The 22,398-nt window shown below is 50.1% G+C and overlaps 1 protein-coding gene across 1 annotated transcript in view; it reads right to left on the reverse strand.

Moving 5' to 3' along the window:
• Positions 1-922: 922 nt before the first annotated feature.
• LOC149352629 (uncharacterized) overlaps positions 923-22,398 on the reverse strand; it is a 137,952-nt gene continuing 116,476 nt past the window's right edge. Inside the window, exon 5 of the mRNA XM_089581828.1 lies at positions 923-7,623. Within this exon, the coding sequence (XP_089437954.1) occupies positions 7,295-7,623 (329 nt within the window). The 3' untranslated portion in view covers positions 923-7,294. The remainder of the gene's footprint in view (positions 7,624-22,398) is intronic.

Genomic DNA, 22,398 nt, shown 5'->3' on the forward strand with positions numbered 1-22,398 from the left:
GAGAGCACTGCGAAACTTCAAGTTACCCTCCCGTGGCATGTGGTAATGAAATTAAATAAAATAAATTCAATGCATTTGCTACGTGCCCAACGTGGCGCTCCGCATGAGCCTTACGGAAGATCGAGGAGGGCAACCTGGGTCACAAGCCACAAGGCAGGTGGCTGTGTTTGAAACAGCCACCTGCAGGGGCAGTGGCGCATCGCATAACCACTGCACCGTACCCCCCCCCCCCCCCGTACCCCCTCCACGCTCAGTGAGATCAATTGAGAGAGCAATGAAGTAATCAACACCACGTGGCAACCAGCGGCCCAATCATAGGGCACCGACAAATTTGAAAATCTGAGGACCTGTAAAATTTGGAAGTTGACCCACGTCTAGAAGTTCCAAAGCACCCCTAAACTTTTTGAACGAGACTCATCCCAGAAAATCGATTAGGATTAATTAGTGGGAATTATAGGGTGGATTAAAGATGTACTATTGGTCGTATTAATTTAATCTCATATGATAATGCAATCGTAGGTACCCGAACATCGTATAAGGTAACGACTCATGCGTAACAAATAAATGTATTGGAGCTCCAACGCTTCAGTCTAGTTGGTTTTATTTTGTGCTCTGTGGACTCTGTACGCACAATCTTTGATAAGAAAACGCAGCCCACTTCCCGAATGACCCAAGCAGTTCTCAGGTAGTGCGGTCAGACTCCTTGAACGTTGCTGCCAGTTCGAGGGTGTAGATAGAGGGAAGGACAATTTTCCGCGTTATAAGCTGTCTCAAAATGCCAGCAGAACGAGGCACATGGAGGGGTAACAAATGACGACCTGGAAACTACCCGTGCCAATCATGAGGTGAGCCCCGCATTTCTGGGGGAAAAAAAAAAAAAGCTGTGCGTGCGTGTTTATCATACGTATGCATACACATGGAGAACCAGAGGGACAGCCTTCATTTTAATGATCAATGGCTCAAAGAATACATGAGTCACAGGGCGAATTTTTGATGACAACATCATGTGCTGTAAGAAAACCGGAAAAGTGACTAGAAATGAGATTAAAAAAAAAAAAAGAAGGCCAAACTGACAGGAAAAAGAGAGTCATCCAGTCGCTCACAGTGTTTCCGCATCCGCTGCGGGTGGCTGTGGCACGGAAACAAGCACCGGCGCTCGCATATCCACCGGAGTGACGGAAGGTCGGAGTAGGCGCACACAGTCACGGCTTCGGGCGGCGTCACGCGGCCGCACTGCGAATGTCCGTGGTTTCAAGATTGCTGCTTGTGCGAGAGACGTATTTACAGGCGCGTATACACTCCGAAGGCGTGGCTTTTTGCGTGTGTCTCCATCAAAAAGAACATCGATCAGTCACAGACAGCACTTGGGCGACGGTGACCGGGAGTATTGTCAGACCTATGTACAGTAACAATGGTGACAACGTTGCAGAAATATCTGAATGTACACGCAGAACATTGGCTTTTGTTCCAGCTTAAGTGAGGCCGCGCAAGAGAGACTGGAAACAAGGGAAAATGTGCTAGTGAAGGAAGCAACGGCGAAAACTTTGAAGTCCCGAAACTTTGATGAGAGGTGAGAGCGTCAGCATTTAGATAAATGAACGGAGCGGTTTGAACCTTATTGCCCAGAAAGACACGCACCAGTCCTACTATTAAAGGATAGATTGCACTCTCTTGTGACTTTTCTTGTTTTTGCGAAAAAAAAAAACGTACTTCACATGAGGGTAGACGTCACACATAGATGAAAATGAAATGCGGTCTACATAAAATCTCCTCACTTTCTTCAACGGAGATACACGAAAAATACGCGAATGTACAAACAGGTGTACAATGCAGTTCTGCAGTGAAAAAAATTGCAGCAAGACCAAGTCTTGCATGTCCGGCCCAGGAAAGGAGCGTACATGTCTACCTGTTCCTTAGCTCTTCTTACAGTTGTTACCAGCAAAGCTTCATGGGCCGCTTACCAGTTCATATCGTCATGTCCTGTGATGACCTTTCAACAGCGTACAAGGTTGTCGTCGTAAGTCGAACACGTATGTTTCACGCCGGCCAAAAACACCATATTATGGATGTTTCAACGAGGCTGAAATTTAATAACGGGCGAAGTAGAAGACAAGGACTTCAGTGCTTGCACACAAGACAGTTGCACCTGCTTCTCTCACTACGAGCGAATTAAAATTAAGAGAACAGAAGGCATGGAACGGAAGGACCAAAAATTCGCCTAGGCTTCTCAGCCTCGCAAATAACCTTCGCTTGAGCAGAATTTTGGCGGGCGCTGAATCGCCTCGACTTCTGGCCCAAAATGCGTATGTGTGAGATAAGCCTTGGAAAGATTTCGCCAGAGCGACATGTTTTAAAGGGAAACATTTATAGGTTGTGCTGAAGCGTGTCATCATCAGAACTTTGTGGCACCACGTTCTTGGCAAATCCGGACTCCCCGACAGGTGTCCTTTAATTACGCATTGGTGAAACACACAAAAACGCCATAACGTACGGTATTTGACACTCGAGGAGGAAAGTGTAGATTGGGTACTTATTTAACGTCGACAGTTCTACGCGCGCCGTAGCTCGCTACAACCTCATTACATGCCCTTTAACGCAGAATGCTCAGTGTAATACGAAATGCTTGTATCAGTCAATACGGTCGAAGTCGCTGCTCCCTGGAGCATAAGTTAACCCCAGCGACGACGAGAAACACTGAAACTTTCATCCATGTGAAGCGAAGCGGCACTCTACAATTTTCTGCCGCGACGCTCAGAAGCATTGTACGTTGTGCACGTTTTCTGTGCTGCTTCCGTAATCCAAGCGAAAACTGTCATTTGAGAACTGCCTCATAACGACGCAGCGAAAGTTATAATCTGTGGCGCCTTTAGAAGACCATGCTCGGATAACGGTAGGCATATTTCGCACGCACGTTATTCCATATACGGACCGATGTTCGAAAAGATGCGCCATAAACCTCACACTATGAACACATACAGGCACCAAAAAAAATGACGCCACAGTTACGGCTGCTTCCCTGCAGCTTCCCGTCACATTAAATGCATAACACAATGAAGGAATAGAGGAAAGCTGCTCTCGTTAAAATGTAGCTAGCTGTTTGGAAAATTCATGCCAGGTTTGAGAGAACGCTCTCTTATTTTCCATGATCGACACGTCAGCCGCCAACTGATCATCAGCTGCCACAGCACGCTGTCCTCGAAATAAAAAGGATTGTTTTCACGGAAGCAGCAGTGCGCAGGTGAAAAAAAAAAAAAAGGCACATCAAGGACAGGCAAAGAACGACTGGTTTGACACTGACATCTGCCTTCTTCGGGCCACCTCAAATGGATTCGACAGGACAGAACAGCTACATGGAGCAGGGTCTTTGAAAGGCTTCTGCATGTACTGCGTAGAAGCTCTAAATTAAGCGGGTTTGAATTTGCCTGCTGGCAACAATGGTGATCCCAAACTCTTAGTGGGCGATTGCATTGAAATCGGCATCAGCCTTTTATTCACGTCAAGGAGGAACAGTGGTGTAAGTTGTCATTTCCGTCTCCCTTAGTTTAGATCTTGCCAATATGGGCTCCTTAGGCGTCGCCACACACCGCGTTAGCGCACGGTGGAAGCGGCAGCCAAACTGGTTTGTAACAGCCCAGAGAGCGGGCGTTTCTACATCCTCCACGCCCGATGGAAAGGTCTATACAGAGCAGACGGCTGGCCATTTGCTCCTGGGTATCACTTTTCCGTGTATTAACGGTCTGTGCACTGCCCCTCAGCAGTTATCTAATCGGTAAATCGGTCGAAGACTAATATTGTTGCAGTGGGGCTTCGTGTCTCGCCGATCTCACTATCGCTGTCGCCCTCTGCAGTCATCGTCATCCAGAGGCGTATGTACTGTTCTCATGTACTCTGCTTACAGCCGGTCCCTGCGAAACTCAACGAAACTCTTTTTTTTTTTTTTCACAATGAACTACGCGAAAAGTGTTGAATTTGTGAGGCTTTACTAACCTTTAGTTTACTTCGGTGGTCCCAGTCTTACTTAGCGGAACTTCGATAGATATTCACCGATTGTAATGCGTTCCAAAGGCGCTTTTATGCAGCTGCATGGCGGTGAAGCGTATTTGGCTTGCATTCCAGTTTCAGTGTCAGTTAGTTGCTCAGTTGCTCAGACGTGAAAAAGAGCTTCATATGAAGGAGCGCAATCGCTTTTATAGTTGACGGTTTGTGCGGAATTTGGATCCTAGACGACACTGTGGTATCCGCTGATAGATATATAAACTAACGGTCTGTTCGAAATTGCGGTGGATATTATCTGTACTGACCATTCCTACAGCGTCTCACCCGAAACGTTTAAGCCGTAATTAGCATGTGCAGCAAGCGACTTTACTTTCAACCGCAAGCTGTCAGTCGCAAAAAAAGAAAACGAGCCAAAGTTTATTATGCCGTCATCTTGTGAGAACCTTACTGGCTATCCTGGAGACACTACTTGTTCGCCAATAAGCACTGGTGGTGGTGGTGGTGCATCGGTGGTGACACGCCACTTACGTGCCTCACTTAGAACTCTGTTGACAGCTGTGCTCTGTGTGAGCCGTGCGCAGATCCAACCGCTCAGACACGCGCCACTGCATGAGTGCCACTAGGTAAGCGCGGCCGTACGACTGAACTGAGCCGCTATTTATGTGCTGAAGCTAGAGTACTGGGAAAGAGTACTAAGCACTGGGCCACGCAGTGCAGCCAAAAGCCGGGGAACGGGTTCACAAAGCTCCCGTACGTATTCCTCAAGGTCGGTTCGCGAATGATCGCCAGCACCTAATTACGGCGTTGGTCATGGTCACGGGCATGGTACCGCTGACTGGCCACCCACAATTTCACAACAAGACATCTGATGCTTGGGCCGGTCATGAACTGACCTTCTGTACAGAGACGAGTGAGAATAGCGTTTTCAGTTTGGGGCCGTGCATCGTAATATCATGATTCTTTCTCTCACCTCGCTACCATTGGTCGCCACCGCATGTGACGTCAGGACCAAAAGCCAGCGAGTAACGTAAGTCGCCGGCTCTGGTAACAAAAGCAGTGCTGACCAATAGCAAAGAGGCGACAGAATGGATCGGAGAAGTTGTCTTCACTAAAATGGGGTCCCTAAGAGCTGATTCTTTAAAAGTCAGGGATTGCTTCAGCCAGAAGCTGGTGGCGAGACATGTCGCAAGTTTCGTAGCTCCTACACCGCTTCTCCATAACACGCGATTGTAGGTGCAGAACAATACTCGGAAACTCTGCAAACAATGAAAGGGCGAGTCGGCAGTATACGAACATTACAATCTTACTCGTCCGTTCTCCATCGCCTGGTGTTCGCTCGTCATGCGACGAAAGACATGGTGCTGACCGTTGCTTCGTTCTGTAAGCTCTCTGTAACCTGGCAGGTCCAGCTACGATGGTGTTTCATCTGCATGCCCGAAGACGTCTCCTTACTGAAGACGGCCTTTTGTGGCTCCTTACTTTGTGAAAGCTAACGCCGCCTGTGAAGTTAGCCTGGTCTGTTGCAAGTAATGCTTGCTTATTTCCTCCAACGTGCTTAAGGAACACAATTTCGTGTATGTGAAATGCTCACAATGCTTTTGGTATTGGTGACACACAAGGAAATAATTAAGACACCGCGATGCTTTCACACTGATGACAATGACGCTGCTCTGTTTTCGAGTCTCTAAAAATAAAAAAAGAGCTTGTTTGTGTCACTCTTTTGTATCCTGTCCCGTTCTTGTTGCGCTGTGAACAAAATCGTCAATAAAAAAAAGAATCTGGTACATTTTCTATCATCGTCAGAATTGCATTCACCTGCTTTCTTCGGCGGCAGATATATGTAAATCTTGGGAATGTTGTGATTTTATTTTTTGTTTATACATGATCAGCCTCAAAGAAAAAGTTCGCACATCTCTCCTTGCGGACAATGGAATGTTCGTCGCGCTCGATGTTGAATCCAAGCCTCCATGAACGCTGATTAACTGCTATCAATAAACTCGACAAGTGGCATGCGCTTCTTCAGTCGCTGATGTGCAGCCACTGGGCGTAAAATGCGTGTAGGTATATTAAGTTAGCATGGTTTGTTTCTCGGGGGTTGAACGCAGTGAATCAACTTGGACGTCGCGGAAACGGTGCTAGTTTTCACAAAGTTTCACGCAAGCCTCTGCATAGCATAGCATAACTGACGCACTTTGCATTCTTCAGACTTCTGAAAATACAACACCGTACACTTCACGTTTAACGAGTACTTTTTCAAGTCTGGTCGTGATGCGAGATATATTTATATATTTATATGTATATATTATATATGTATTTATCTGTTACTTTGTTCGGAAAAAGTTGAACGTAAACTGACAGGGAAAGACAGTCGAGAGAAGGCGCTGTTATTGTCTTCCTCACTTGCATTCATCGTCAAGTGAATCTTGGTTGCATATGACTCAGTTTCATGAACAGATCGCCAGCACTTATCTCTTGCTACCTTTGACTAGCGATCGCGAGATAATTAGCGTAGGCGTGCCTTTCAGCTGAGATAGCCAGATAGAGGCTGAGCCCAGCAAGCCGCCCATACTGAACCCGCACTCTCCGCCGCCATTAATCTAGGTCAGAAATGCATCCGTAAGTAACAATGAATGTGCTAAATCTTACAACGCACGTTATTTTTTCCATTGTATGGTGCGAAACGAGGGTAATTATCCAACAGGTTAAGCCGACTAATCAAAGGGATACTTCAGTACAACATAGCTTGTTAGCTGCATGAGAAACCATGAAACGTCCGCACCGTGCACATGCATTTCGATCACTGCCACCGGTCATTACTCAGCCTTCGCGCCCCGGCAGTGCTGCGGTGGACTAGCTTACAAGAGGGCGGCAGGCGTTGCAGCGGACTTGCATGGCGTCGCCCAGTCATCCTCCATTTACTTTCGATTGCAACACATCTTGGCGATTCGGGTACTCATCGTTGCTTCTATTGGAATTCAGGCGTTGCCAGGCGGAAAAAACAAAGACGTGAATGGAGGCAGTAAAACTGGGTGCACGGGATAACAGCCGAACAATCTGAAGCACCCACCATACCCACTCTTTTTGAACACTGCGCTCCTCATCTGACGCGTGCCTTTTTACCGTTGTACTGGAGCCGCGGATAATCCCCGCAGAACGCCAACAGCATTTCTCTTCAAGGAACCAAAAACACAGAGGGAACGAATAATGCAGGTGGAACAAAAACGACGCCAGCAGATCACCGCGCGCACTCCGGATAAGCACATCCGCTGTGTCCACCAGTGTCCACGGAGTCTGCCGCTCACGGGCAAGGTCCGCCGTCGGGGCACTGCAACACCTCAGGCGTCCCCAAGCACGGCCGCGTCGGCGGAGCGGGCGACCCCTTGTCCGGGCGTGCCGCCTCTTCTTCCTGCACTACGAGCCTACTGGAGGCGGCCTCCAGGTTCTGGTAGTCCGCCGCAGGAGCAGGCTTGTCTTCGCGGAGTTCGATGCTCCAGAAGGGCAGACCGGCCCGAGAGCGCCGCCGCAGCCGGTACCGGTACCAGGTGGCGCCACCGGCCACCAGCAGCAGGAAGCACAGCGTCGACAGCACCGACACCAGCGGCACAGCGCCCGATGACAGGCCGCTCTCTGTAAGGAAAAAGTGGATGCATTGGCATCGCGAGACTTGCACATAGCACATAGCCTACTCCAGTCTTGTTGCAGTCGCGCGATTCATCATGAACCTCAGTTTTTTGCAGCAGCAGATGTGCCACAAAACTCATACAACCTTCGGAACATTGCATTCGAGCACCAAAAGCAAGAACAAATTGCGAGTTTAAAACCGTTAGATACCAAATGACTGCCTTTTTGAGTGAAAACAGATACACTCATGACCTCCTGTACGAATGTAAAAATCAAGAAATATACGAGAAAAAGTGATTGCAGTGTTGACTGGATGATTGTTTTGTACATCATGTGATCTACTGTAAGATTTATAATAGTGAACGAGTTTTATGTGAATAATACTACAGTTGAGATGATTGTTTTGTACATCATGTGATCTACTGTAAGATTTATAATAGTGAACGAGTTTTATGTGAATAATACTACAGTTGAGCCCACTTATAACGAACTTGATCGTCGCGCGGAATTTGTTCGTTGTATCCAAAGTTCGTAGTAAGTGGACCACCTATAATACGGGCAAAAAGAGCAAGCGAGACGAAATTTAACTTTATTTCTGAAAGAAGTTAGTGATGTATGTCTGCTTCTTCAAAGCTGATCGCATCACTGCCGTTTCTAATTTTTCCAGCGCGGTAATATGTTCATCGCCAAGGCCTCTGCAGCACACGAGTAACCGGTCGCGGTTGAAGCGTTCACAGCAACCGGCGGTAGAGCAGCATCCTCGTCATCGTCCTCGTCGGTCTCTGGGCAGTCAGGAAGGGCTCGCACTTCACGCACAATAGCTTCGTCAGTGCATGGCTCCGCAATGTCGGCGTCGTCATCAGCAGAAACGAAATCGTCCCAGGCAACGTCAGGTCCGGCCAGCTGCGTGTCAACGACGCGTTGCCACAAGTCCTCGTGCGACCGGCCTTCCGGTGGGTCATCTATGGCGTCCTCAGTGCCTGGGCCCATAAAACCCACCTTGCGGAAGCAATTTGCTATGCACTCCGCGGTGAGTTCCATCCACGCCGCTTTCAACATCTCCACGGCGGCAAGCAAGCTGATGCGAACTGGCATGGCAGCATCAATCGTGATCAACAAGCGTTGGATGACGCGCCGCCGGTAGCACACCTTGAACGCATGAATGATGCCCATATCCAGCGGCTGAATTTTGCAGGTTGCATTGGGAAGCAAGAAGAGCACTGTCACCGCACTCAAGGAAGGCTGCACATGGTGCGCCGCACAGTTATCCAGCACGAGCAGGACCTTCCTGTTTTTTCGTGCCATGTCGCGGTCGAACTCGACAAGCCACTCGGCAAATAAGTTACGACTCATACAGGCTTTCGGATTGTTCCTGTAGCGTACGGGCACGTAGCTTCCAAAGCATCGCGGCTTACGTGACTTGCCGATGACAAAAGGCAGCCGCCGGTCACTGCCGTACATGCCACTGCCGCGTCGTGTCAGGGGAACACAAAGTGCGCGAAATTCGCCTGCCGCGAGTTCGCAGTCGAGCGAAACCGCGCCAAACACCGCCGGCTCGGTCAACTACGGGGGTCCGACAGCTTCGCGTTCGCTCTAACCGAGTGTTGAGGCCACAACAGTTCGTTCTATGTGAGACACTGTGCCATTGCCCCAATATATATTTTGACGGTAGCACCGCCCACGTTCGTACTAAGCGAGCGTTCGTTATATCTGCGGCTGTTATAAGTGGGCTCGACTGTACTTATTTTCTGTCTGTAGCTCCATGTATTGCTACAGCCTGCATCTGCTTAACGAATTTGAAGTTAGTGCAACGAATACTGTGGAGTTTTTCTTTTTTTATATACGTTTATCTTAGGCTGCTGTTACAGCACTGATGGTGTATGACGGGTCTGTATTTTTTTGCATTCAAAATACTTGAAGTTCAGGTATTGTTCTGTTTCTTCAACGCCGTTTTTTTTTTCGTCGTCGTTGTTTGTAGATTTCACTGTTTTTTCACTACGGCAGAAAGTGTCGTCGTGAGTGCTGCGCTAATTGTATTTGTTTATTTTGTATGTATGCGCCAGGTGCAACCTACATACTACAGGGAGGAAGGCCCTCGTCAGGCATCGTGCCTTTTGGCCTCCTTGCTGAAGTGTAGGCATATTCACTTCAAATAATCCAAGTTCCAAGGAAGCGCCATGGACCGAGTTCAAGCCTAGAAGCACAAGTCCATTGCGCGAGGTTGTCCATTAGTTTTGTTTGGACTGATACGTAGCGTTTTGAGGCCAAGTATGAGACGGTGTACTTAAACTCTCGAATAATGGCCCTGTTGTGACAAAAGGTTTGCGCGCGGTCTGCGAAGGAAAAAATAAATCAACCTGCACTTCGAGTCAGAGCCTCAGAGGGCCATGAGGCTGTGCGCTGCTTGAATGCTCGCCGCTGTTCAAAGGAGTCCAAGCTCTGTGAGCCCGCGTGCAGACACCGTTTGTTCGAAAGTGGCGTGTGGGAGGCACTTGTTCGTAGAAATGGGGAGAGTTGAGCTAGGAAGGTCCCACGGGCTCTTTCCAAAGCGTAAAAGCGGGTGGTCAAGGGGGTCGTAGAAGCGTGTATGCATTGAAAAGGGCCAAATTAAAAGAAAAGACGACACAGCAACATAGCCCCGGAACAGATAGGTTTGGATGTAAACCCAGTGTCAAAGTTTACGGAGGAAGCATTGGCGAAAATTTTTAATTTATTTGCATACTCGAGATTTATATAGTTGAGAGTTGGACGGAAATCCGTCAAGCATGGTTATCCGATGAAATGAAGAAGCAGTCACTGGCCACAGCCGAAAAAAGAGGAGATGCTTCGAAACCCGTATGACTTTCCTGTTCACAGTGAGCAGGACTGGAGTGGCGGCGTATTTATATGCGGAAAATATGACGTAATGATCGGGCGGAGCTACTTGGCATCGGGTTTTCGTTCTTGTTTAAGTTTCACGCGTGGTATGGATGTGTAGGGATTCGAGTTGAAGGCGCATCGTCAGGTTCCTTTCTTTGAATAAGGTAGTATAGTTGCTCCAGTCAATCCGGTACCCAGTATCGCATGCGTGGCCGGCGAGCCCATTAGTGGCATGCCCATAGTGGCACATCATGTTGATGATCTTTATACGTCTCGGGAATTTTTCTGCCTCATCGATGCAAACATGATTGTAGTGGAGGCATGACATCTTGTAGATTGGAAAGTGTTCACCTGGTAAGCAGTCTATAACATTCGTTAGCTGGTTCCGCAGCTTGTTCTACGGCACGTTGGCCACGCGCAAGTCGTACCTCGAAAACATATGCACACAACACAGCGCTTCGCTGGTGTCACACACGTATGGAGTTCCTGCTTGTGCACAAAAAGTCCTACGATTAGTGGTCGCCCAATGCGCAGCTTGTTTTGTATCTTCGTTATGAAGCGCAACGGCTCGGATAATCGTTGGCCGAAAGTTCGCGGCGCTCTCTTTTTAACTCATTTTTAAGGCCTTGTTCCTCGCAGGCGCATGTCGCATGCTTTGTCAGCGAGGCGATGACGGAGGTTTTGTGCGCAACCGAATGACTCGAATAAAAATGCAAGCACCGGGTGGTGTACTTACGCTTTTTATAATCCGAGAAGGAAAAGCGATTGCCGTTTCGCTGATCACAACATCCAAAAAAGAAAAGGCGCTTTACTTGCTCAAATTCGGCCGTAAACTTCAAGCATGTAGGAACCGCGATGCGTCTTCTTTTCGAGAAATGCAAAACCAGTCGTCGACATACCGATAGAAGACCTTGGGTCCCGGAGTGAACCTTTGCAGTACTTTTTCCTCCGGTGCTTCTATGACATGAGGCTTGCGGTGGTGACCGAAATGAAAGCTCCCACCGCTGTGCCACGAGTCTTTGCAGAATTTCTAATCGTACTAAAAGTACGGGTTGCTCAGGCGAAACCTTAGTAATATGCTCAGCGCTGGAACGTTAAAGGGAGTACGGCTTGCCAGAGTGCTCTCTTTTTGTAACGCTTCCTCGCATGTGCTGACGGCCAGATCGACCGTAATTCTGGTGAAGATCGCCGCGACGTCGAAGGAGACCATTACGTCCTCTGAGTCTAACTCCAGGTCGCGCATTCTTTTTTCAACAAAGGTTGAGTTCCCAGAGCTTTTGTACCTTTGCTGAAAAAATGTGTGACCTGGAGTTAGCTGGAGGATGGAGCTCAATTTCATCTGCTTGAGACTTAATGGCACCCTGCGTATTTCGCACACCAAGAATAACGCTGCGCATGCATGCGACCATTTCAGGCTGCGTGAGAAGATAACGATAAAATGGAGCTTTTTCGCAAATACTGCGCTCCATGAGCTTTTCCACTGCGGCCATGCATTTATTAAGGCGGAAGCCTTTAATGCCTCATCGTTGTAAGCAGGAGCTGTCGACAGAAATGTCACGCTTTTCAATTGGTCGAAACGGTCGTGACGTCACAGTGCGCGAATTTCATACGGGGCCGATTGTACTTCGGCTACTAACCATGCAACCAATTAAAGGGATCGCATAGTAATGCTCCAGGTAAGCTTGACTGAGTTTAGTTTATTGCTTAACTTAACCAATTGCCTAATTAACCTTTCTAGTCAGACCAGATAAATAAATAAAATCGAGTAAGAATTTGGCCGAGCTTGGGAATCGAACCCCGGTCTCCGGAGTGCGAGTCGAGCACGCTACCACTCCGCAATGCCAGCTGGATGGTTTGGAATGATCAAAGGCGCGTCTAGTGAATACGGTGTCTTCGTTCACTCCCATCTTCCTCCCTTCCCGTTACGGCGAGGTTTAGGTGTCCACCGAGATATGAGAGACAGATACATTTCTTTTCCTCAAAAACCAATTTACCGACGAGCAACGCGTATTTGTCCGCGTTTCAGATTGGTCCAAGTTGTCGTGACGTCACCGCGCGCGAATTTTGACGGGTATCCACCGAAATATGTGAGACAGTTACTGCGCAACTTCCTTTCCTCAAATACAATTTTCATTTTCTTCATTACGGCCGCTCTTTCTTCTTTCACTCACACTTCGTCCCTTCCTGTACGGTGCGGCTCAGGTGTCCACTGAGATGACAGGGAATTGCAGCCCCATTTCCTTTCCTCAAAAAGCGTTACGTTCAAAGGGCAACGCATCGCGCCGAACGGGTGGTGGCGTTCCTTGGACTCCTTGGCAGCGCTACAACACGTTGTCGCGTTCGACTCCTAAAGGCAAAGCTTAAGCGTCATTAATTTGCAGTTCATTAATGCACCAACAAAATGTGCAGTGAACAATCGCGTAGCAGAATGCAGCACTCATGCTTTCGCCTTTCACCACTTTAGCCGCTAAAGTTCCTCGTAATTTTTTCGTCTTCCATTTTGCAATGACAGCCTCGAGGCCTTGAGTGACGACTGGGGAGGTAACTCTTTCCGCCTTCGCCCTTTATAGAACAGAGTGTGGAAGCCAAGCGACATTTAAACTGATTCGAAGAGCGTAAACGCTAGCGTCGCCTCGCACAGGAGCATAAAAACGACTAGCCGGGGGCAACACCTATACATCGGCAAAAGTACCTTGACAACGTTAACAACACTTCACGACTTTTTGGGCCATAGTTGCCCGAAGAACAGATTATCGCCTCTGTCGCACATGTTGAGCGCTGCCATAAGTACAGTCATTGCTCTCTTTCCCTTCCTAGCTATGCGACCAGAAATAAATGCCCTCTTTCTACTGTCTACTTTCTACTGTCCACTTGGGACAGTATGCAGTTCTCTCGTGTCTTGCTCGGTTTCAGCGTTGCTCGGTCTCTGTTCATTTAACGGGCCGATCAACTTCCAAATTCTTCGCAATCAGCAGAGAGCAGAGGCGACGCATAAATCCATTTAGATCGAAAAGCCACATTGCGCAGCTGAACCAACTATAGTTCGGATCCGAAACGTCGATCGTTCGTGCCACCGTAACTGAGTGGTAAATACATGGACATTTATGACGCAAATTTCGCTTTTCGTGGTTTGTACATGCCGGTTCCAGCAAGCACTCCCAGCTTGTTTTGGGAGGAAGCCGCCATCGGCAGCGACCAACAAAAGCATAGCCGCGAGCAGGTATAACGGCGACTAGAGTGTGCGTGCGTACGTGCGTCAGCGAGGCTTGGCGCGCGGGCGGCGAAGGGAGGTGCCGTAACGAGACAGGGTGCTGCATCCCGAACCGGGTCTCTGCTCGGCCCCGGGGCAGCTGCGCCTAATGCTCGCCACGATTTGCACAAATGGCTGCTGCTGCTGCCGTCGCCTCGCGAAGGGGCGGGAGGAGCGGGCGCTGCCGGGCTTCACGCACACGCGCGCGAGTTTCGGGCGCAGATGACGCTCTTGCTGCTTGGTGGCGGCCGCAGCCGTGTTTATGCCGCAGGGCCAGATTCATTCGCCCCAGGAAGCGGCACCGCCAGTGAGAGCAGCGCCCTTGCTGCTCCTGCGGGGGCTGACCCGGGCGGCGTCGCCAACTTAATTGGCTCGGAGATGAAAAAGATCCGAGGGCCGACACCGCCGCCACCCGCCGCTTTCTCGAGACGATCCCGGCCGCGGCTGCGCGAACAAGCTGTCTCGGGGAAACACGGGCGGCTGGCCGGCCGCGCGGTTGATGCCGGCGCTGTTCTTGTTGATTAACTGGGAATGAGACGCGGAGATTGGCTGCCGGAACAGCCGGCCATGTGAAGGCCTCAGTTAGAGTAAGTCAACGCCGCAACGCGAAACCTCGATATTGTTCGACGACTAGCCGTGGGATATCGTGGCGCCCGGCCGCGGCACCCGCGGGCACCGCGATATCCAGCGGTAAACTGAGCCGCGAAACTGTACAGACTTTAGTTTATACGCTCACACTATAATGTCGAAAATGCAGTATTTTTGTACACTAAGCGAGAAAGATGTGTTAAGGAAGTCGTATGCCTTCATTAATCAAATTATTCGCAGGTACTAAGAGGCATATGTTTAAGTGCAATCTCTTTTTTTCCATTTAGGCAATACGAACCCCAATGTTTCCGCTGTGGCGAACGCGCCACTTACGACCACATCTTATGGGACTGTAGGGAAGAGCCGCCTCCGGCGGAGCTAGTACAAATCCCTTCTCTCGAGCGTTGGGAGGCTGTGCTGGCCAGCTCAGACCCGAAGACGCAAGTCCGGGCTGTCGAGTGGGCCAACAAGGTCGCCAATAGTGACGGACTAGCGGCCACCTAACACGGCCCTCCGATCACCAAGCTCTTCTTGACGAAATAAATGTTTTCCAATCCAATCCAATAGGCAAATGTAGAGGCGGATTAAAAGCGGCAGGCAACGCAAAAGTTTCTGAAAATAGTTTCGACGTTATGTAGCAAATATTTATTGAAAGGAACTGTTTTTACGCGCACCTCGGCGCGCCATCACCACTATGCCATATGGCCAACACCAAGTGCACTCCAGCATGACGCGCCTGAGTGGCCGATTAAAAGAAACTCCTTTACGGGTGGCGACTTCCCAGTTTCGCCCTTCGTGCACTCGTTCGCTCATTTTCGGTAATGACAGAATGAATAAATGAACGAGCAGCTACGACACCAAGACGCAGCCTAGTTAGAGAGAGAGAGAGAGAGAGAAACCTCAGAGTAATCGGAAGGTCTCTGACATGGCGTGTCTTTTCGGCACCGGCGCATAGCCGAGGCACTCATGAAGTAACGCCTCTTTTTCTTTTTCAGCAAATGTGCCAGACATTTCAGCCCAAGGAAGAGAAAGAGGACGGGCTTTTCTGACTGTCAAGCGCGGAGGGTAACCGAGGAAACTGGGAGGAAGGGAGTTGTGCGCTTGCTCAGCGCCACGTCCTCTTCTGCCGCTTCCAAAGGTTGTGTTGCTTCTGACGCAAAGCTGTCCATAGCGACATGAAGAACGGAACAACGCCTAAAGCTTTTTTTTTTTTTGCTTGCCTTCTGGGCGAAGGCCCGGAATTCCCGAGGGTCCCCATCGGAACAGGTCAGCTCACATGCGCGGGGCAGCGCACAGGGAGTCTGCTTGAAGTTTCGCAGGCGAAAAGATAAAGAAAACACGTAGCGAGCAGCGGCGGAACAAGAATATCAAAACAGAGTGGTGGAAGGCAGCGCCTTTTTGCGAAATGCTTTTATTCCGTTCTTCCGTGTCCCGTTTAAAGGGAATTCAGGCGGCACTACATCTTCTTTGATTGTCGCGCGGGTTCAGTCACCGCAATGTTATCTGTCAGAACGCGACGGGGAACTAATTGCGGCAGATTATTCATTTGCGTGCGAGAATTTGCGATCGAGCGCATGAATGAATTTCGAGGGTGGGATAATACGGGCGTTTATAAGGTGCATACCTTTGTGTTTGAATTGATTGGTGAGTGCGAAAGAGATTTTTAATGAATTTCTTCTATTTTTGAGCGATTTCAGAGCAAAAGGGGCTTCAGCGTTGGTCCTGCCGTGATTCTTCCTTTGTGTGCCCGTCCCCTTTGCATTGACGTAAAGTCTTTGTTCAAAATATACAGCCCAAGGGTTCTGCTTCTGAGCTGTGCAGTGCGGCTTCTCTTGAATACTCAGGGATCCTAATCTTCCGAAGGCGGAAGGAACTTAAGTCCTCAATCCTCCCAAGCTGAGGACTGTAAAATGGGCTAAGAGCCACGCTACATGGCTTGGACGCAAACCCTTGGGTTGTATATTTTGGACAAAGACTGTAGATCACTTGAAATGACAGCTTGAAACTCGCCCAACTATCCGTTCTTTCGAATGTATTCAAGAATGATTTGTTCCCTTGCGCCGCGAATTCTCAAAACGTTGAAGCCACAGTGCGTTTCCATTACCGCAGCCTCCCACAGCTCACGTAAATAAAAAAAATATATAAAGAAGAGGGAGTTTCCTTAGTCGCGATACAGCACAACCGCACTGAGAGGCAGGCAGCCTCGTCCCGGCGAGCCGCTGTCTTCGTCGAGGTGTCGCCAAAGATGGCGTGGCCACACCTACAAAGGAAAACTACGCAAAGCACTGGCAGCTTGCTGGATTACAAATTCATGTTTGTAACCCGCGAACATTAAAGAAGCGCGAGCAGCATTCGCCAGGATTCCGACTTTTTTGCTAGTTACACAAAAATTCTGAGTTCCTACGCGTAGTATAAGAGCACTTTTCTGCGGGCGTCCGGTAACGACTTACTCGCGTCGCGGCTGGTGAGGTGTACTTGGGTGCATCACGCAAAGCCGAGAGCTGACACACGACGCCAACCCACTGGCAAAAGAGACTTGACTCGCGTGTCACGTTCTGGAAGCCTTCGCGCTGCGCGCGCTGAGCCTCTCAGGACTGCACACTGAGGCGTATTCTCCAGATTAGGGCCCGGGAGAAAACAGAGCGCCAAGTCGCACGTGCAGCGGCAACGTCGCTAGTTCTCGGGGAGGAAGGGAGTGCGCTGACAGACCTATATGGCAGCGCCGCCAGTGGAGGCGATAAGAGAGAAAATGCGGCTCGGGGTTGCGCTTGTTTCGCCTGTTTTGTCGTCGTCCTGCGCCCGCTGGCCATTGTTCGCGAAGCCCCTCTCCGTGGGCCCGCCGTCTTTATCCGCCGCGCGAGAAATCGGGGGATCGGAAGGGGCGCTGAGGGAGCAAGTTTCTTTCGGGACATCTCTCTCTCGGCGGTGGGTGCCTCCGGAGGCGCGGGGAAGATAGCGGGACTCCGGGCCCCCCGCTATAAATACCGCCACCACTTTAATCTCTGGGCCGCATCTGAGGCAGGGCCAAAAAGCCCGATCGATCACAGCCGGCACAATCAACTGCGCGCGCCCACCGCTGCCTCCGCGGCCGCCGCGCTACGAGGCCGGCCCCTGAATGGGCCGCCGTCACCCCCACATTTCCCCTGCTCTTCCTTCTCCGGCCGCCAACTGGCGCCGCGCGATGCCGCCGCGCTCAATGGCCCACCTGCTGTGCGCGCGGGATAGCCGTTTCACTGCGCCAAGCTTCCTCCGAGGAGAGAGGAGAACGCCGGCCGGCTTGATTCTCTTTAACGCTGCGCGATTACTCCTCAGTCGTAGAGAGCGGGGCGCTTAATCACGCGCACGCGTTTTAAAAGGGCGGTGCGGTAAATTCCATTTGGGCGAGTTTTTCACTCCGCTGCGGGCAGAGCGAGAGCCTGGAAAGCGGGCTGGGTGGCAGCGCGAGTAGCTCGTAACGCGCGCAAAGCGAGAAGCGTGCCCGCCTCACGTCCGTGCCAGACGTGCGCGGGACCTCTTCTCTCTTCAACCTTCCCGTTCCGGCCGCTCGTCGTGTGTTAATCTTTGCCTGTACCAAAACTATTCCGCTCGCCGTTATCGCCTAAAGCATTAGCGCTGTATACACACCGGCGTCGCCGCCATCAATCATCGCGGCCCAGACTTGTGCTGCCGGCAGCTGTTCAGCGTCCTCCCGCATCGATTCCAATTCGGTCTCCTTGCTGGCAATTTTCTCGCCAAAGCCGGGCCATGAACGCGGGTCCAAACAGGAAATTACGGTCCGCGCGCCGTTCCTCCCGAACCTGGCGTAATCGAAACCGTACACCAGTGAGCGCGTCGAGTGCGATCGCCTTCCATTTCTCCGCCGAGATTACTGAGGCGTTGATCCCGGCGTGAACAAATCGGAGGCTGCCTCCGCGGCTGACCGGACGCGGTGCGATTGCTCCGGTGCGCTTGCGACGTCCCCGTGCTTTGCAGCGCCTGCTTTCTGGTTAGCTTCTGCTGCGCGCCGAGCGCTGCTCACTAGTCTCGTCGGGGGTCGTTCACTCGAATGCTTCTGTTGGGCCTTGCATCGGCGAGGTGTGTTGACCTGTTGCAAGAGCCACGATTCATATGCCTCTAGAGACAGCGCAACAAGCCGAATACTGCTACGTGGACTGAATTCTGGCATGTGTTGTGGGCTCGAAAGGTAGACGGAACGGTGAATTTGTCCCTCGCTGCCCAGAATCGATAGCTTGAAAACTCATTCGGTCACGAAGGCCAGCGAACTCGGAGGCGGTGAAAAATTTGGACGGGCGATCAGGAACTCTGAAGCGAGCAACGTGCGCAAGCGGTGGTGATTTTAACGCGTTAGAGCGGCCGTTCAGCGAAGACCCCGGGGTCACAAAGATATTCCTCATTGGTCGACGACGTTGTGACGTCACAATCACATGACCTAGCGCGGGGATTTATAACACCCCACAACGAAAACAAAGTACAACAGTGAGGACGTCCGTACACAATTCCTCATTGGTCTACGGGGTCGTGATGTCATTACACCACCCTTTACATAGTGGCTCTGAAGAAAAGCAATTGCGCTGAAAAGTAAAATGGTCGAGCCGAGACAACCACTGCCCCTTGGGTCGTGAGCGCGGGCGCACTGCAGCTCGCCCACTGAGGTGCGTTCATTCATCGCGATGGCTTAGGGGCTTTATGCGACCACCTCATGCCGCATATTTTGCAACGCTATCGCATTATACTCTGAAGTTTACTAAAGCGTCCCTAGATTTTTTGCTTGAATGCTTTTGATTGAAAGCTTTTCCAAATAATGCTTCTCGCCGGCGCTGGCGACGAACACGTTGTTGTTCCGCTAGCCGAGCTCGATATGTTGCACAATCTGGTGCTGTTAATTCAACCTGTCTATTGCTGCACGCTGTCGTTGCCTGCGTTGTGTTTGCTGCTTGGCGCAACGAGTACGCCGAACCGCCTCTGGGTCCTCGCTGGCGTCTGACATCATTCCTAGCCGGAATCATGTGGCCCGGCCCAGGGAGCGGGAGCTAAGAGCCGGGAGCGCACACAACGCGGACTGGCCAAGTGCGCAGGCGTGCAATTCTCAGCAGCCAAGACATGCACTTCGCAAGCCAGCAAGTTTCTTAGAAAGCTAGCGGCAGAGAGGCCTCGGCGCGGCCGCACTTCTCGGTTGACGTTATCGCTGACACGAGCGCCGCCAGACGCCAGCAGCTGACGGGCACAGCGGCTTTCCCCCTTATCACCTTCGCTATCGGCGCTGCCTTGGGTTCTCGAGTGATGTCATCCCTGGCACCACACGTTTATTGCCCTTATCCCTCGATATCTCGCCCCTTGTTGTGTGCCTTAATCTTTTGATCGCTGAGGTGAGGTGGACATGGCTTCACTTCACCTTGATAGCGAATTCCCGTAAGGAATATAGTTGCAGTGATTTCGCACTAAAAGGGGAGGGCTAAGTGAGGTGAGGTCATCGGACAGCAACGAGAGCGAAAGCGGAAAGGAATAGTGAATAAAAATGTTTGTAACCTGCCACCAGCGGTTGCATTATTCTGTTCAGAGGTTGCAGCAATGCTACATTGTTTTCACACGAGTTATATGATGCATGAAGGCCTGACTCGTGAAGGCCTGATGCATGAAGGCCCGCAGCCGGGCAAAATGCGGTAATAAAAGTGCGCATCTTACGCGAGTAATTATGGTAAGCGGAGTTCACAGAAACTCCATGCTGCATGAAGAAGTAATCATTGCAACATTTGTTGCCTTCAAACCTGAGGGAGTAACGTAGGCTACCATAATAACGCCGTTGCGTCGCGTGTCTCAGGAAAAATTGCGGACAAGGCTTTTTTTTTTTACCCACGATGAGACGCTAATTTTTTAAATAAGAACACTGCTTTGTCTTGCGAGCAGATGCGATGCAGCTTGTTTATTCTGTTCTAAACTGCTTATCTACCTTCATATTTACATGCATTGCCTCGCGATTTAAGGACTGTACGAAATCCAAAAAGTAGACATTGCATGATGGACAGGCTGAATGTAAGATTCTCGATGCTAATATTTTTGCATATCTTCTGCTGGCTATTTCATTTCGCTGGTTATGAAAGACAGAGCTCGAATATATTATTTTTGAATCCACACATTGCATTATCATTGCAACTGCATCGATCTGCGCGCGCGTTCAGTGCGACACTCTCCTCCTCCTCCTCCTCCTCCTCCTCCTCCTCCTCCGGCGTCTATAAAAAGGCCGTGCATGACGCGTTCGGCGTATATGTTGTGCTGTCTGACCAAGCGTCAATAAAGTGTGTGAGGCTTACTGCCCCAATCTGATGTCTGCTTTGACGATCCCAGAACGCAGAAATTATGAAACAAAACTATTTCACTGTGCAAAAAACGATAAATAATCTAACTTTAGTAATCTAGGAGAAAGCAGCTCGTAGCAACATAGTGCAAAACGAAGCAACATAGTTACACTACGCACGCGCGTGTGTTAGCATCTGGGAAGTGTACCTAACGAAAGCAGAAGATAAGGCAGCATGTATGCAATGCAGCGCGTATAGCGCATCGTTCAGCTGCATGGTTCTCAGGCTGAACACAATAGGAAACTTGTACAGGAATATGATCGCAATAGAGAGTTTAGGGCGCACAAACGAAAGGTGCAGAACAAGCACTCGTGGTGTTCCCCAGTGCAGTGGAGTTTTCGCCGCGTGTCTCAGAGCAGGAGGAGGCAATTGTCCAAGCAAGGCACTTAAAGAAGACGGACAGATGGCGACAGCTGTCAACCTCTAGCGCGCGCGCCTTGGAAAGGTGTTCAAGGAATGGGACGACATCGTGTGAGTTGCGTCGTCACCTATAGTCACTTGTCACGAGCACACCGCGCTGTCTATTTCGATGAGAAACTACAGGTGTGCATAGAACCTAGCTGTTGTAGAAAGTGATGCAGTGATGGGGCAGTATGCTGGAATCTTTATTTACTTTTTCTTGCCTCTTACTCTTTGGGGTAGGTCAAGCTTTGATCAGAAAGGCGGGAATGTTGCTTGCCTGTCCCTGACGTCACAGGCGGCCGCTACCAATAGGGAAAAATAAAGGAAAGAGAAAGCTGCATAGAGTAGTGGCCGCTCTGTAGTCCTCTTGCACTCTGCAAGCCAACAGAAGGTCTGGCTTCAAGAGCTCAAGATTACGACCTCGACTCCTGATGCGAGGGGAAATTCGTTAATACGCACGCCGTTTAATTGTAACATGGAATTTACAGCGCCAGGCTGGAATACGAGCGCCCTGTAAGCAAACTACTTGGGCGAATGTCTCCTTCAGCTATTTATATTGTTTCTAACGCACCGTGGATGCAATGCGGTTGCGACTTGCGCCTTATGAAAGAAGAGGGAGCACTGCTCTCAGCGTCAGAACCGTAAGACTCCGCACGGAGCTATCCTGGCTCTTGAGCATGCACATCTGCTGTTTACGCGCCGGTCTCGCCGTTTTACTCATGTGGGACAACGCTTGCTGCGGAGTGGGGTCAGTTTGGGAGAGTTGCTTTAAAGGGGCTGCGAAACACTGCCTGGGGGAATACCGGCTGTACTTCAGGTGGGTTCTTTATGTCACACAGATGCTGACTTAAAAAGAATTACAGGAATCGATGCACAGGAACGGGAGTTATTCAGTGAAGAAATTTCAAAATACAAGCAAACAAAACGCTGCCCTCAACTCGATTTTGGCGGGGCTTCCCACTCCTATTTCGCTCTCCCAATGACGGCACCTGGCGCAACCAATCAAAACAGCCAGCCAGAGCACGTCGCGGATGTTTGTACTCCATGGTTGCCTGCTCTCTGTGAGACTGGCAGCGTTGTTTCCATGCCAGAGCGCCCCTGGTGGTGTATTTTTATTTTACTTGCTTTGCAGGGCTTTTATCTAAGACAAACAAATTGTTTTTGTTGATCTAATATAAAACGCAGACAGGTGACAAAATGTGTCTCTATTTATTCACACAATTTGCAGGATATTTACTGTTTGTCCGGTCATCAAGCTCGCGCCAGGTGATGTCATATCCGCTGCTAAAAACCCGCCACTGTGTGGCGACACCATCAGAGCCATGAAGT

This window comes from Amblyomma mixtum, chromosome 3 (assembly GCF_055824585.1).
Source record: "Amblyomma mixtum isolate Tamu chromosome 3, ASM5582458v1, whole genome shotgun sequence".
Classification (NCBI taxonomy): domain Eukaryota; kingdom Metazoa; phylum Arthropoda; class Arachnida; order Ixodida; family Ixodidae; genus Amblyomma; species Amblyomma mixtum.